This window comes from Xyrauchen texanus, chromosome 19 (genome assembly GCF_025860055.1).
Source record: "Xyrauchen texanus isolate HMW12.3.18 chromosome 19, RBS_HiC_50CHRs, whole genome shotgun sequence".
Classification (NCBI taxonomy): Eukaryota; Metazoa; Chordata; class Actinopteri; order Cypriniformes; family Catostomidae; genus Xyrauchen; species Xyrauchen texanus.
The window spans coordinates 32,531,806-32,545,009 of record NC_068294.1 but is presented as its reverse complement, the minus strand read 5'-3'; the positions used below and the strand labels follow the sequence as shown (position 1 = coordinate 32,545,009).

Here is a 13,204-nt window from a genome sequence, read left to right as displayed (position 1 = left end):
TATTAATGGTGATGGGGCTGTGTTCACTGTCTTTCCTCCAGAAGTGCACTACAAGCTCCTTGGTCTTACTAACATTGAGGGAGAGGTTGTGCTCCTGACACCAGCGTCTTGGAGCTTTGTATTGCCACACAGTCATGTGTGTACAAGGAATACTTGAGTGGGCTTAGAACACAGCCCTGCGGGGCTCCATTGTTGAGGGTCAGTGATGAGATGTTGTTGCCCATTCTAACCACCTACCGTCTGCCTGACAGGAAGTCCAGGATCCAGCTGCACAGTGAGCTGTTTAAGCCCAGAGCCCGGAGTTTCACATCAGGCTTGGAGGGACCTATGGTGTTGAAAGCTGAGCTGTACAAACACTCTACAAACAGCATACTCACACAGGTTCCTTTTTTCCAGGTGGGCGAGAGCAGTTCGTATTGTAGATGGAAAGGCATCATCAGTGGAGCGGTTGTTGCGGTAGGCAAACTGCAATGGGTCCAGTGAAGTGGGCAGCACAGAGCACATGTATTCTCTAATATGCCCCTCAAAGCATTTGCTGGTGATGGGGGTCAGAGCAACAGGACACCAGTCATTTGAACAAGTGATTTTTTATTGCTTTTGTACAGGCACAATGGAGGATGTTTTGAAGCATGTGGGTACTACAGACAAGGAGAGGGACAGGTTGAAAGTGTGTTTCATCCACCACCACCAATGATGCTTGAAATTACCAAAATACTGAAGATTTCATACAAAGGTGTACACTAGTCTTCAAAGAGAAAGGACAACTGGCTCTAACAAGGACGGAAAGAGATGTGGAAGGCCAGATGTACAACTAATCAAGAGGATAAGTACATCAGAGTCTCTAGTTTGAAAAATAGTTGCCTCACATATCATCAACTGACAGCTTCATTGAATTCTACCCGCTCAACACCAGTTTCATGTACAACATTAAAGAGAAGACTCAGGGGTGCAGCCCTTATGGGAAGAAACAGGAAACCAAAAAGAAAAGGTTAGACTGGGCAAAGAAACACAGACACAATGTGTTATGGATCTTAACTCCATTGAGCTTATGTGGGATCAGCTGGACTGTAAGGTGCGTGGTAAGTGCCCGACAAGACTATGGCAAGATCTATGACAAGTGCTACAGGAAGCGGGGGGTGAAATGTCACTTGAGTATCTGGAAAAACTGACAGCTAGAATGCCAAGGATCTGCAAAACTGTCATTGCTGCACATGGAGGATTTTTTGATGAGAACTCTTTGAAGTAGAAGTTTTTTTTTCAAATTGGAAAAAACATTATTTCAATATTTTTCACAATATTAATGTCCCGACTATACATTGTGATCAGTTGACTGTCACTTTGCTGAATTAAAGCACCAAGTACTTTCCATAAGTCTGTACATTATTCCAAACTTTTTGCTGCCAGTATATGTGCAAGATGTTATACAGTTCTCACAGAGCACTGTTGAGAAAAACTTATTAAATTATGTCTACATTTTGTTAGACAATTAATAGTTAATGGCAAATTTAAGAAAATATGAAGAAAAAATATATCCCAGGAGTATTTATTTTGATGTTCCAGGTATTCACTCTGCTTATGTACACATACTTTAACCTTTTAACTTTTGATAACTACAATTTGCCATTTATTTGGATACATGCATTTAACACATGCATGTTCAAACAGTTCAGCAAACTGTATCTATCAAAAGGTAAAGCAGCATAATTCTAATCTAATCTGGGAGGCAGGGGTACAGAAAACTTTGACCAAATGTATAAAAGAAAACAACAAACATTCACTTTGAGAAAATATACTTTAAATATTGTACTAATTACTGCATAACAAAACAACAGAAGACATATGCACCTGCCACCAGGATAAACTCAGTTATTTTTGTCTTGTAAATGTTTAAGCAAATAATCCATGTAGAAAAACATTACACTAACAGCCCTTGATACAGTTAATAGTTATTTTCTTCATCAGTTTTTCCCAAAAAAAAAATCAAAATTTTATTGTAACAAGTTGGGGAGCAATAAAAGAAAAGAAAAAGTCAACAACTAACTGCAGTAAATTACTTTGCTGAATCATTTAAAAGAGTGTTTTTTACTTAAAACAGCCTAGAACAAACTGTAATGTATATCTGAACAGAAACTAGATTCACATTACACTAGGGTGTGGCACTGGAACAAACAGTGTAAAACAAATCTCAAAGCAGTATTCAACAAAAAAGATTTAGGGTGGGAACTGAACAGAGCGCATTTTGAGTTTTCAGCAGTCTTGACCACACACGAAACAGTTAATCTTCAAATTTCTGTGTGTACTGTATCAACTGACATCACAATAAAAAAGAAAAAAATCCAACTAGTTCTATACTAATTTCTTGGCCTCAAAGAAGCTCTTGAGATGTCTCATTTGCCAAAAACCAATGGCCACCAGAATCAGTGTTTGGACGATAGACCACCACAGAACCCTCTGATTGGTGCTCTCACTCGTCTGTCTGAAGCGTTCCTCACGATACTGCAATTAAGAAAATATGAATCACATCAATAACATTCAGATAAGGTACAGGAAAAGGAGTTTAGCATTTTATGCAACAAATAATATATTTTTATAATAATATTAATTAAAAAAAAAAAAAGAGAATGCACAATAATTGCATTTACTACCCTCTGCAACCTGTTTTCAAATGACCAGATAATTTAAGATTTCAGTAAACAGATGTTTGAAAGTGAAAAAAATAGTGTAAGGGAATCTTTCCACAGCAAAGACACCACAGAAGTGGAATGCATATAAATAAATGGTGCATTTATACAAATGTTTTAATAGTGAGAAACAATGAATTAGGGGAGCTTGAGAGTTTTTTGTTGATTCTACTGGACAGCCACTAGAATATACTGCATATTTTAATATGGTGTTCTCTTCACATTGGTGAAAGAGCATGGACATTCCAGAACATTATTTTATTTTTAATGGATTTTTCGATTCCAAGCAGTCCAGGACTCTTACCCTCTGATAGTTCTGTTCTTTTTGGACCTGATCCACCTGCTCCATCAGCTGTCGCACCCTCAGTTGCAGCTCACTAAGCTTGTCTTTTGCAGCAATTTCTGCATAGTTGTTTGTATGCTCACCAACTTGGATATCCAGGTGAACACGCTGAATTAGCAATACAAAAATGGCAACAAATAAGCGTCTACTAAAATGTTTTATGTCATTCTATCATGGAAACAAAAGACATCCCATCTATGAATACAGTATAAGGTGAACGTATGATGCAAGTGTAAGGTGTATAAATAAAACTCACAAGCATTCCGCCAGCAAACAGAGCAAATTTGGAAGAATTGGAGTGCAGGCAGATTTGATGCTCTCCTGGTGTGTGGGAAGTGAAGGTGAACCTGCCCTCTGATCCATACTGACGAGACAGGATTACCTGAAACCCAGAAAAGATAAGCAAATAAGAACATGATGAATTACAGAACAGGAATTTAGATATTTCTTATCTCCTCCAAACAAGCTGACCTTCTCATCAGGATCTTTCACTTCCACGAACATGCCAAGTCCTTGAGTAGCAGGCAAATACTCTTCTTTCTGCTTGTCATACAGCTGTGTCCGGTAGTTACCTGGTTAATACAGAATGACAGTTGTAAAAGAGGGAAGTGTTCCATTATAGCAGAAAACACCAGAAGTTCACGAAGACCCATGGACCAAAATACAGCAAAAATTTAGGCCAAATGCATGTTCTTAGAGTGTCACTCAATGTGTCACTTACGTATTCAGTATTTTTCACAATATCAAACCCTCGTCTAACTTAGCGAAGTAACAATATAACAGATAAGTATGGCACTGACTTAACAACTTTATACAATGTTACCCAACCTTAAAATCTAATGTTGAAATACCACCACATAAGCTTAGTTTTCTTTTTGTTTTCATTCATTTTGGTCATCATGTAATATCGGACAGATTTTATTCTACACGTTATTTTTTTCACATGACACATTATATTTTCACAGCTGGTTGTCAACGAATCAACTTAACTTGACAAGCCTGCGTGTTAGCATTGAGATAAGTACTAGCGTGCACTGCAAACTTGGCTGACATTTCCTGTTTCTTCTACACACCTATTATCATGGTTTCGTCCGGTATTTCTTCTATGAAGCATTTCTTTTCAGTCTCGCCGATATGAAAGTACAACGAAGACACAAAACTGGTGTAAACGTTTAATAACAGCACCAAGTAAAGTGTGAACTGCTTTCTGATTGCCACCATCTTGACACTGCCGGTGAAAAGTGCACTGCGCCTGCGCAGAAGCTCCAATGCCACGTAACCCATCGTCTGCCGTCGTCCAATCACAAGCGCTTTCCAGCAATCGCGTGATTGCTCATGGTCATTGTAGTTTTTAACACTGACGGTATTGTCAAATCTGGATATCTGCACTCGTTCATCAGTTCTTGCCAAGTTCATAGATTGTCGACTTTATTAGAGAAAAGTAAGACGTCTATAAATTATATTTGTAATAGATTTGAGAAACAACCGAAAATGACAGTTTAATTATGCTTAGAAACTTAAAATGACCCTTGAAACTGTCAGTAAAGTTTAATTTAGCGTTCTTCCTTCATTAGGCGGGAGATTTGGAAAACAAAAGAGTGAACACAGGCTATCGTACTCTGTGTTTGTTAATATAATATTAATAGAATAAACTGTGTGGGAAGATGGGTTACCAAAAATGTAACATGCCACCACGAGGGCTTAGAAGGCATTGGGCATTCCAAACTGGGGAAAAATGGGAGAAAAAAAAGCAGCAGCAAAAATCTGGGTTCCAGTGAGGCACCTACTAGAAGTGAATGGGTCCAATCCATAAACATTAAAATACTAAGTATAGTGAGTATTTTAAAATACTTGCAGAAGTATATCCTCAATACATAACATGTGTGTTAACATGATTTTAGTGTGATAAAATCACTTTCTAACCTTTTTTTATGTAAAGTTATAGCCAATTTGTTAACTTATGAAAACGATGTATCAAAAACGATTATTTTAACAACTTTACAGCTCATTAATACACACATTTTGACAGAAGAATTATGTGCTTTTATAAAATTATAAGATTCACATTTCCGCCTTTAAACCCTCCAACAATTGGAAATTATTTTTGTGGTAATCAACATTATACCTCAAATGCTGTCGAGCCTAACTTTTATTGAACATGGAATATTCCTTTAAGGTGCACTCTTGATGACCTGTTGGACAGGTTTTATTGTTTATGTTGATCTGGTTGTCATTCTGACACCTAGTGGCAGTGTGTGTGATGTAACACGCAAAAGTAAAAATTCCTGATTAACGATGCAACGCTATTGTAGAAAGGCCCTTTTCATCATGTCAACATGTTTTTCAAAAAATGCAATTACTTTATTTATGTGTAAAACATTTAGCCAAATATTAATGTTTACATTACTAAACATCTATAGGGATGTGCACGTGTGAGAATGACAGTCATACTGTGTTTGTAACGTTTGTTGGAGTTCGGTGTGTAAATTAGCCATTAAATGCCTTACAATAAGCACAATTGGCATGAAATTAATCGTATAACGTACTCACGCCTGCTAAATCACACACATCTGATCTGAATGATCATTCGTGATGTTCATGTCTTGAGCTCAAAACTCACTTACAAACACCAAGTGTTTGAAATAACATCCGACTTGGATCTGATGTGGCTTCCGATCACAGAATGAAGCAGAATTCATTATTGAGTTATATGTGATGCTTACACTTACGCATACTTTCATACTAAATATACTTTATACTAAAACAAATACCAGAGACCGCTTAGACAAATGTATCATGTGCTGAGAATGTGCTAACCATAAAAATATAAATCATAAAAGTTTAAACCACATGGTCAGAATGGATCTTTTGAATCTCAATCGCGCCAGAGAATTATTGCACCTCGACATGTAATTGGCCAAAATGCTCTGTTCGACTTTTCCGAGACCCTCTACTCTTCCCTGTGGAACACGGAAGCTTGATCTCTGACCCACTTTCTGTGAGACACCGTTGGTTTGTTTTGAGCGACCCCTTTGACCTAACCAATAGCGTGGTTTGGAGGCGGGGCTATCTTTTTGTTTGACCAATAGCAGATGGGGGCCATATTCAGAAGAAAGCTTTTTATTTGTTTACATGTTTATTTCCGCAATTTCGTTTGGTGTAATGGCTTACGCTTTAAATTAGAATGTATTTTAAATCAATGAATTATTATATTTATTTTTAATTACTATAGGGCCAAGAAACAGGAAAGTGACATCAACCAACATTAACCAAGTCCACAGTTAGAACTGCTTTATTTTCTCACCAAAAGCATCACTTTAAAGTCATTGCCTTCTTGCTCTTTAACAGAAAATTTACTTCTTATGGAAACTTGGAAGCTATTTTAAATCAGTGCATTGCAATTACTCCATGCAGAGATAAAAAGATAAAAATTATATAAAATTTGAAAATTGTATTTAACAGAGAAGTAGGTGAAAACTCCCATAAGGAAGAATTATTGATATCCTGCAGTGATAAAACATTTTTTTGGTAAACTCTTTTAAAGGTCATCAAGTGAATTCTTGAACTTGCATAAGTGAAAAACCACCACATTTTGGTGTATGTTTGGTAAAAAAATGTATAACACTGGGAATAAAATTCAAATACAATACGCTGTGGAGACCTTGGAAAAAAATGGGACATTACCTTATTGAAAATAAGAAATAGCATTGAAATTGATTTGATCGATTTAAGAACACATTTTCATCAGTTTGATTTTTTTGTACAGCCCATTAAAATCCTCTTTTAAAGTAAATTATACAGTTTATAAAATTGTACTCCCAAGCAGAACAAAACCATAATGCATAAATGGCAAAGCAGATAAAGTTTTCAAAACAATGCAATAAAAATAAAATCGCCGGAAACATATTAAAGTATAAACAGAACTAAATCAAATTGTATACAGGTCATACACAATATAAAGATGTTCTATGCAAAACTGCATTGAAAATGTGGGTAACGCTTAACAATAAGGTTCCAATTGATGAACACTGACAATGAACAAAACTTTTACAGCATTTACTAATCTTGGTTTATGTTGATTTAAACAAAGTAACACATTTTTTAAATCAAAATTTGTATATGTAAACATTAGTTAATGTACTATGAACTAACATTAACACTGAACAATTGCATTTTTATTAACGAACATTAACAACAATTAATAAACGCTGTTAAAAAAATATATTGTGTATTGTTAGTTCATGATACCTAATGAATTATCTAGTTTTAATGAATAGAACCTTATTGTAAAGAGTAACCAAAATGTGTAATTTACTATACTTCAGCTCACAAGCATCAATCTCGCAAGACCCACAATCAGACAGGCCAACATAAAAGAAGAAACACTTTGAAGACACGCATCCTACTCTTTAGATGCCAACCAGCTTTCCTTCCAATCAAGCACTTCAATATAAACATTTTTACAGTTGTTTTAATAAAATAAAAATAAAAAAAAAAAAAAAATCACATTTATGTTTTCCACCTATGATCTCCAAAGTTCTTTGAAATCATGTAGGAGCGTTTTAGTAGAACCTCTTGTTTCTTTCCTGACGTTTCTGAAAGACCACTGCACCTACAACTGCACAAACTACAATTCCAAGCAGGGCACATAGTAGAAGTAGAAAGACCTTCCAGCCAGTGAGGGGTGTGCTTCGGAAATTTCCAGTTGGATCATCAATATTGTCTGTTCCATGGGAGAAGATAACAGAGGAGAAGATAAAAAGTGGTACTATTTATTTAAATAAAGATTAAAAATAATTAAATGAAAAATCCCTTATGCTGTGAGCATTTTGAACGTGTATGATTGGTCAGCTGTGTTACCTTTAGGGGACTTGAGGAGACTGACACTGGGCTCAATCTTAGTCCAATCCTGGTTGTCCTCATCAGGAGTATGCTCTACCATCAGCTGGTACATCTTCATAGAGATGATGTCATGGTTGTCTGCAGAGAAGAAACACAGTAAAGATGATCTTCAGGCATTGGGATTATCATGGAAATTTAAGAGACATATCTAAGAAAAGCTTACCAGAGAGATCTCCTGTAGCTGCAGAAGCCCCAAAATAGTAGCCTGTAGGGAGACGGACGCCCCCAATATCAATACATTCTTTCCAATCATTCCTGTCGTCTACATCCACCATAATCTGTGAAAACAGAACACTGCAGTGAGATATTTTTCAAGATATTATACCATCAATTACATCAGCATAATGGCAAATACATTTACTGAGCTTCTTACCGTGAGTCTACCTTTGGAGTATCGAATAGCCAGGTAGGTGTCATGGTCTTTGTTTCTAATTTCTGCAGAGCAACCTCCTAATTCAGTGGACCGGCCATCTTTCCCATGGTCATATGGAAGGGAGCCATTATTCACCATAGCAGAAATATAGGGAAAAGAGCGCTAAAAGACAAACAAATCAAATAAAACAAATTTAATTCAATCAAATGTATTAAATAATTTTTCATTTATGAAGTTGATGATTTAATCTAAAATGTAATATAAATTACTCAATTATGGTGCATTATTTTGAACAAGCAATTCAATTCAAGGCCAATCGACAGCATTTGTGACAATGTTGAATGCCACAATGTATTTTGACTTGCCCCTCTTTCTTAAAATTATAAAAAAAAAAATCTTGGTTCCAGTGAGAAACAATGGAAGTGAATGGGGCTAATCTGTAAACGTTAATATAATCACGGTTTCAGAAGTATAGCCACAAGATGTAAACAATGTGTTAACATGATTTTAGTGAGATAAAATCACTTTCTAACCTTTTCAGTGTAAAGATATAAACAATTTTACAACTTTGTTGCCACGACAATATAATGTCAATAAACACTAAAACCCTAAAGTGGCTGTAAAATTGAGGATTTAAAAAACTTTAAAGCTCAAATAACACATGAGTTTTAACAGAGGAATTAATGTAAGGGCTTTTATAAAATTATAAGCTTCACATTTCTGCCTTTAAACCCTCTAAAAATTGGCCCGATTCACTTCCATTGTAAGTGCCTCACTAACTTTTTTTTTTAAAGAATAGGAGGGATGTCAACATAAATTTTTTTGTGGTAAATCAACATTATGCCACAAATTATATAAATTGAGAATAACTTGTATTGGACCCAGAATGAACTGCTTACTCTGTATTCATATATCAAAAAGTTCACTAACATACTGTAAATATAAAGACTTGTAGGTCAATGATGTATTATGATTTTATTTTATTATAATGTTTTTTTAGAAAATGCTTCATTGCATGTATAGCAACAAATAATGAATGGGGAAAAAAGAGACACCACATGATGCAGGCAAAACATGAGAGAAAGCATTGCTTATTTGTATGGTCTTAAAAAATAGCTGAAAGATCATCCCAGAATATATAGTGAAACAGGATAGTAAAGGGATAGTTAAAAGAATGAAAGTTTCTTCAGCATCTGACAGAAAACAGCTGGCAAATAATAGTTCAAATATGAAAAATATCCCTTTAATATGTCCTCTGTTTCCTAGTGAGAACAAAGCTTGGACAGGCCAGAGACAAACCGGACATGTTGAAGGAATGGAATTCCACTATTCTAAAAGCCCAAAACCTATTTGCTAGATTGGAGATAATAAAAAAAACAAAAACAAAGCTTTCATTCAAATGAAGGTACAAAAACACATATATTTTACATCTCTCAACTCACATCTGGAGCCTCATCGTTAGCGAATGTGTCAATAAAAATGGCCAACCCATGGAAATTAGCACTACTGCCAAACACGGGGCCTGCAGAGAAAGAAGGACCCGTGAGTAAGGTGCACTTACATCCATTCCTTGGAGGTCATTACGGAAGGTATCCACAAAAATAGCCAGGCCTACAAAATGGTCTTGGTTTCCAAAGACTGGCCCTAAATGAAAGTATGAAACAATCAACTATTGGGAAGGAAGTGCAAACCATGCTACTTGCAGATGAAGCACAGACCTGTAAATTGTGTACACACATTAATAGACTGCATTTTAAAGAAATATTCCGGGTTCAATACAAGTTAAGCTCAATCTACAGCATTTGTGGCATAATCTTGTTTACCACAAAGATTACTTTCGACTTCCCCCACATTTTCTTTAAAAAAAAGCACAAATCCTGGTTCCAGTGAAGCACATACAATGAACCTGAATGGGGCCAATCTGTAAACATTAAAATAATGACCATTTCAAATGTATAGCAACAAGACATAAACAATATTTGTTATGATTTTAGTGTGATAAAAGCACTTTCTAACAATTTCTGTGTAAAGTTATATCCAATTTTACAACTTTTTAAACAGAAGAATTAATGTAAGGGCTTTTATAAAATTATAAACTTTGTTTTTGCCTTCAAACCCTTCAGAACATTGGCCCCATTAAGTTTCATTGCAAATGTTTCACTGTAACTGTAACACTGTGACTTTTGAACTTTAAAAAAAAAAAAAAACATTTAAAAAAAAATAGAGATGAGCTGTGGTTTGTTTTAGTTTTAATCCGCATTATGCCACAAATGATGCTTACCTTTTGTTACACCAAGAATATTCCTTTAACTCTTCCACATTGCAATTCAGAGCATGGCACATTATGTATGCACTGCATGTATCTTTTATATGAAAGTTGTGCACAATGGCAGTGGCCATTGAAAGTCCTTGGAACGGTATCTAAACCTGCAATGTCTTCACAGTAGTGTTGTCAAAAGTACCGGTACTAAGCAGATACAAAACTAAAAAATATTTTACGATATCAGTGTTTCTGCATTACCGAGCACTGACTCAATCCACCGCGCAATATGACTGACACACAACTGCTTTAAAATGCTTAATTTTAACGCCTGCTCGGTTACTCCATACACTAAAATGCACAAACAAATTAAAATTGTGACATGTCCTAGTGTGATTTATTAAACTGCTAAATGCTGCAATCTTAGTGTGGAAGAGCTGCGTACTTTGAATTGATGTATAAATCCGACCACTCAAAGATATTGAGAATCATTCACATGTGGTATCAGATGACAAACAGAGCACTTATCTACTGTGAACCATGCAGCACATTAACCACATATTTATATAATTAAATAACAGCATTTGCGCTTTAATCTCAGCTCAGCTTCATTTATATTGCATTTAAAACAACAGAGTTGACCAACCAAACTGCTTCACAGCAATACAATTTAAACACCAGTAAAATACAAAAACTCAAAAACTGCATCCTACATTTCATTTGTCAGACTCAAAGGCCAGTGTAAAAAGATGAGATTTCAGCCCTGAAATTGAAGAAATTGTGACAGAAATATATAGTAAAATGTAATATTCACTGTAATGATGATGATAATAATAAAGCAATATATCACAAGCAAGACTGCTGTTGAATAAAGGTTTGGCAAAAAAAAAAAAAAATGCAATGACGACATGTTGAAAAGTTATATTTTCACTTGTGAAAAGATTTAAGAATTACTTCAGACTAAAATTACTTAACTTAAACTAAAACATGGAGTTCTGGAAAATAATAATAACAACAAAAAGGAAAAAAAGATTTGGTAAAGAATAAAACAAGTTTCAGTAAGGTGCTAATTAAAAACTCTTAAGCAATACACCCTTGATTGAGAAACAGGAAGGAAACATGCATTTCTTTTAATTTACTATTTATAATGGAAAAGTAAGGCTAAACAGGTGTGTTTAACTTACCAGAATGTAGTCTCTCTTTTGTATACCAAACAGCAAAGCCATCTCCATGGAGATTCTTCTTTCCCGAACCATGCACTTTAAATTGCACATGCATCTCCCAATCCTTCAAATAGCATGGCTGCACAAGGAGAACATTAACATTTAAATCACAAAATTTGCCTTACAGTTTTTCGTTACTTTATGAAGCTTTATAATACTGTATGGTCATATTACTCACCACTGTATTCCAGATTGACCCTTGTTTGCTCCGCTCATCAGAAGTTAGGCGCACATACTGGCTGGTTACTAAAGTATTACCCCAGAAGTCCCACTGACTTGAGGGACTTGTTCCAACACCTAAACATCAAATAAGTATGCAAGGTCAAATGATTTAGGCATGATTTATTCACAATGTATTTAATGTTAGCCACAAGCATACACATGTGCAATGCAGCATACAATAAAAATAGTCAAACTTTCCAAGCCATGCAAGATCTTTTCCTTCAATTAGATAGTATCTTTATAATTTGCATGTTCCAGAGGGGAAAAGTAGATTCCTTTACAGCCTACAAGCTTGATCAATTTTAAACTGCCTTCACCTGTTCAAATAAAGGAGCTTCCTGCATAGTTTTATTTGCACTGACTCACTGAATGATCATGTAAACTCAGCAACTCTCTGCAGTGGCGTACTTCTTCTATCCCTGACTACATTTCCCCATTAAAATCCATAATGACCAAAAAGATTAACATAGTTGACATTGTACTCTAGATAGTGGAGTTAGAACTTCAAATACATCAGTGATTGTGCGGCTAAATTACGACAATAACACACATTAGTTGAATTAACATACATTGCAACACTAGCAGGCAGCTTACTCACCCTGATATGGTTTAATGAGCGAGTGCTCGCGCTTTAAGTGCTCCGCATTGCCGTCGGTTATGTCTGAATATACCGAAGAAAAATGAAGTAACCATAAAAGTAAGAATATTCTGTGACACATTTTTCGAGTAACACTTGGTTGAGAGACAAGCCATAATGCTGACGGGCTTCTTTCCCGTGCCATTTTTTCAACGTCTTCCTTTCTCCACGCCCCCACTTCCTGTGTGAAGAAGACGCCGGCTGTGGCTCAAAACCTAGTGAGGTGCCTTTCTAGGGGCCTTTGACACCGAACTCGTTTTTCTGCCCATTTGTGCTCTTTTTCTATTGTATTTCTTACTACTTTCTTCGGACGCCGCGTTTTTAAGACACAGGGTCAAGTCAAAAAATATCTTAAATTGTTAATTGTTGTTGTTTTTGTTTTCCAGCATATTTGGGCATCATGGGTTAATTTTGAGTCATACATTTTTGTCAAGACTAGATTTTAAGACGCAAGTCCTCTGCGTTTATCTCAATATTTAACTATATTTTTATGTTTGAAATTTATGCTATGCTTTATGTTCATATGTGCATATTTTGTGTTAACCTATCACCAATAAATAAAA

The 13,204-nt window shown here is 35.6% G+C and overlaps 2 protein-coding genes across 3 annotated transcripts; both read right to left on the bottom strand.

The window, feature by feature from the left end:
• Positions 1-587: 587 nt before the first annotated feature.
• LOC127659950 (transmembrane emp24 domain-containing protein 9-like) lies at positions 588-4,253 on the bottom strand. The gene is made up of 5 exons (XM_052149958.1): positions 4,098-4,253; positions 3,496-3,596; positions 3,281-3,406; positions 2,986-3,132; positions 588-2,496 (listed from the first exon to the last, which is right to left on the bottom strand). Exons 1-5 carry the CDS (start codon positions 4,243-4,245, stop codon positions 2,347-2,349), a joined length of 672 nt encoding a protein of 223 aa, XP_052005918.1. The 5' UTR covers positions 4,246-4,253; the 3' UTR covers positions 588-2,346.
• Positions 4,254-6,275: 2,022 nt separating this feature from the next.
• Positions 6,276-12,803, bottom strand: LOC127659770 (vesicular integral-membrane protein VIP36-like). 2 transcript variants are annotated; one of them, XM_052149722.1, is made up of 8 exons: positions 12,603-12,803; positions 11,961-12,079; positions 11,744-11,861; positions 9,861-9,943; positions 8,300-8,461; positions 8,090-8,204; positions 7,885-8,004; positions 6,276-7,747 (listed from the first exon to the last, which is right to left on the bottom strand). In XM_052149722.1, the coding sequence occupies exons 1-8, from the start codon at positions 12,784-12,786 to the stop codon at positions 7,587-7,589; spliced, it is 1,062 nt and encodes a 353-aa protein (XP_052005682.1). In that variant the 5' UTR covers positions 12,787-12,803; the 3' UTR covers positions 6,276-7,586. The 2 variants fall into 2 exon arrangements, with proteins under 2 accessions (XP_052005682.1, XP_052005683.1); XM_052149723.1 differs by lacking the exon at positions 9,861-9,943 and adding an exon at positions 9,742-9,821.
• Between the last annotated feature and the right edge of the window lie 401 nt (positions 12,804-13,204).

Excerpts from the sequence above, each read along its gene's own strand:
- LOC127659950 (XM_052149958.1), bottom strand. The coding sequence starts at position 4,245 with ATGGTGGCAATCAGAAAGCAGTTCACACTTTACTTGGTGCTGTTATTA. Across the intron at positions 3,597-4,097 it reads GGACGAAACCATGATAATAG|GTAACTACCGGACACAGCTG; the intron begins GTGTGTAGAAGA and ends TGTATTAACCAG. Across the intron at positions 3,133-3,280 it reads TGTTTGCTGGCGGAATGCTT|CGTGTTCACCTGGATATCCA; the intron begins GTGAGTTTTATT and ends TTGCTAATTCAG.
- LOC127659770 (XM_052149722.1), bottom strand. The coding sequence starts at position 12,786 with ATGGCACGGGAAAGAAGCCCGTCAGCATTATGGCTTGTCTCTCAACCA. Across the intron at positions 11,862-11,960 it reads GGTCAATCTGGAATACAGTG|CCATGCTATTTGAAGGATTG; the intron begins GTGAGTAATATG and ends CTCCTTGTGCAG. Across the intron at positions 8,462-9,860 it reads ATGACCTCCAAGGAATGGAT|CGCTCTTTTCCCTATATTTC; the intron begins GTAAGTGCACCT and ends TTTGTCTTTTAG.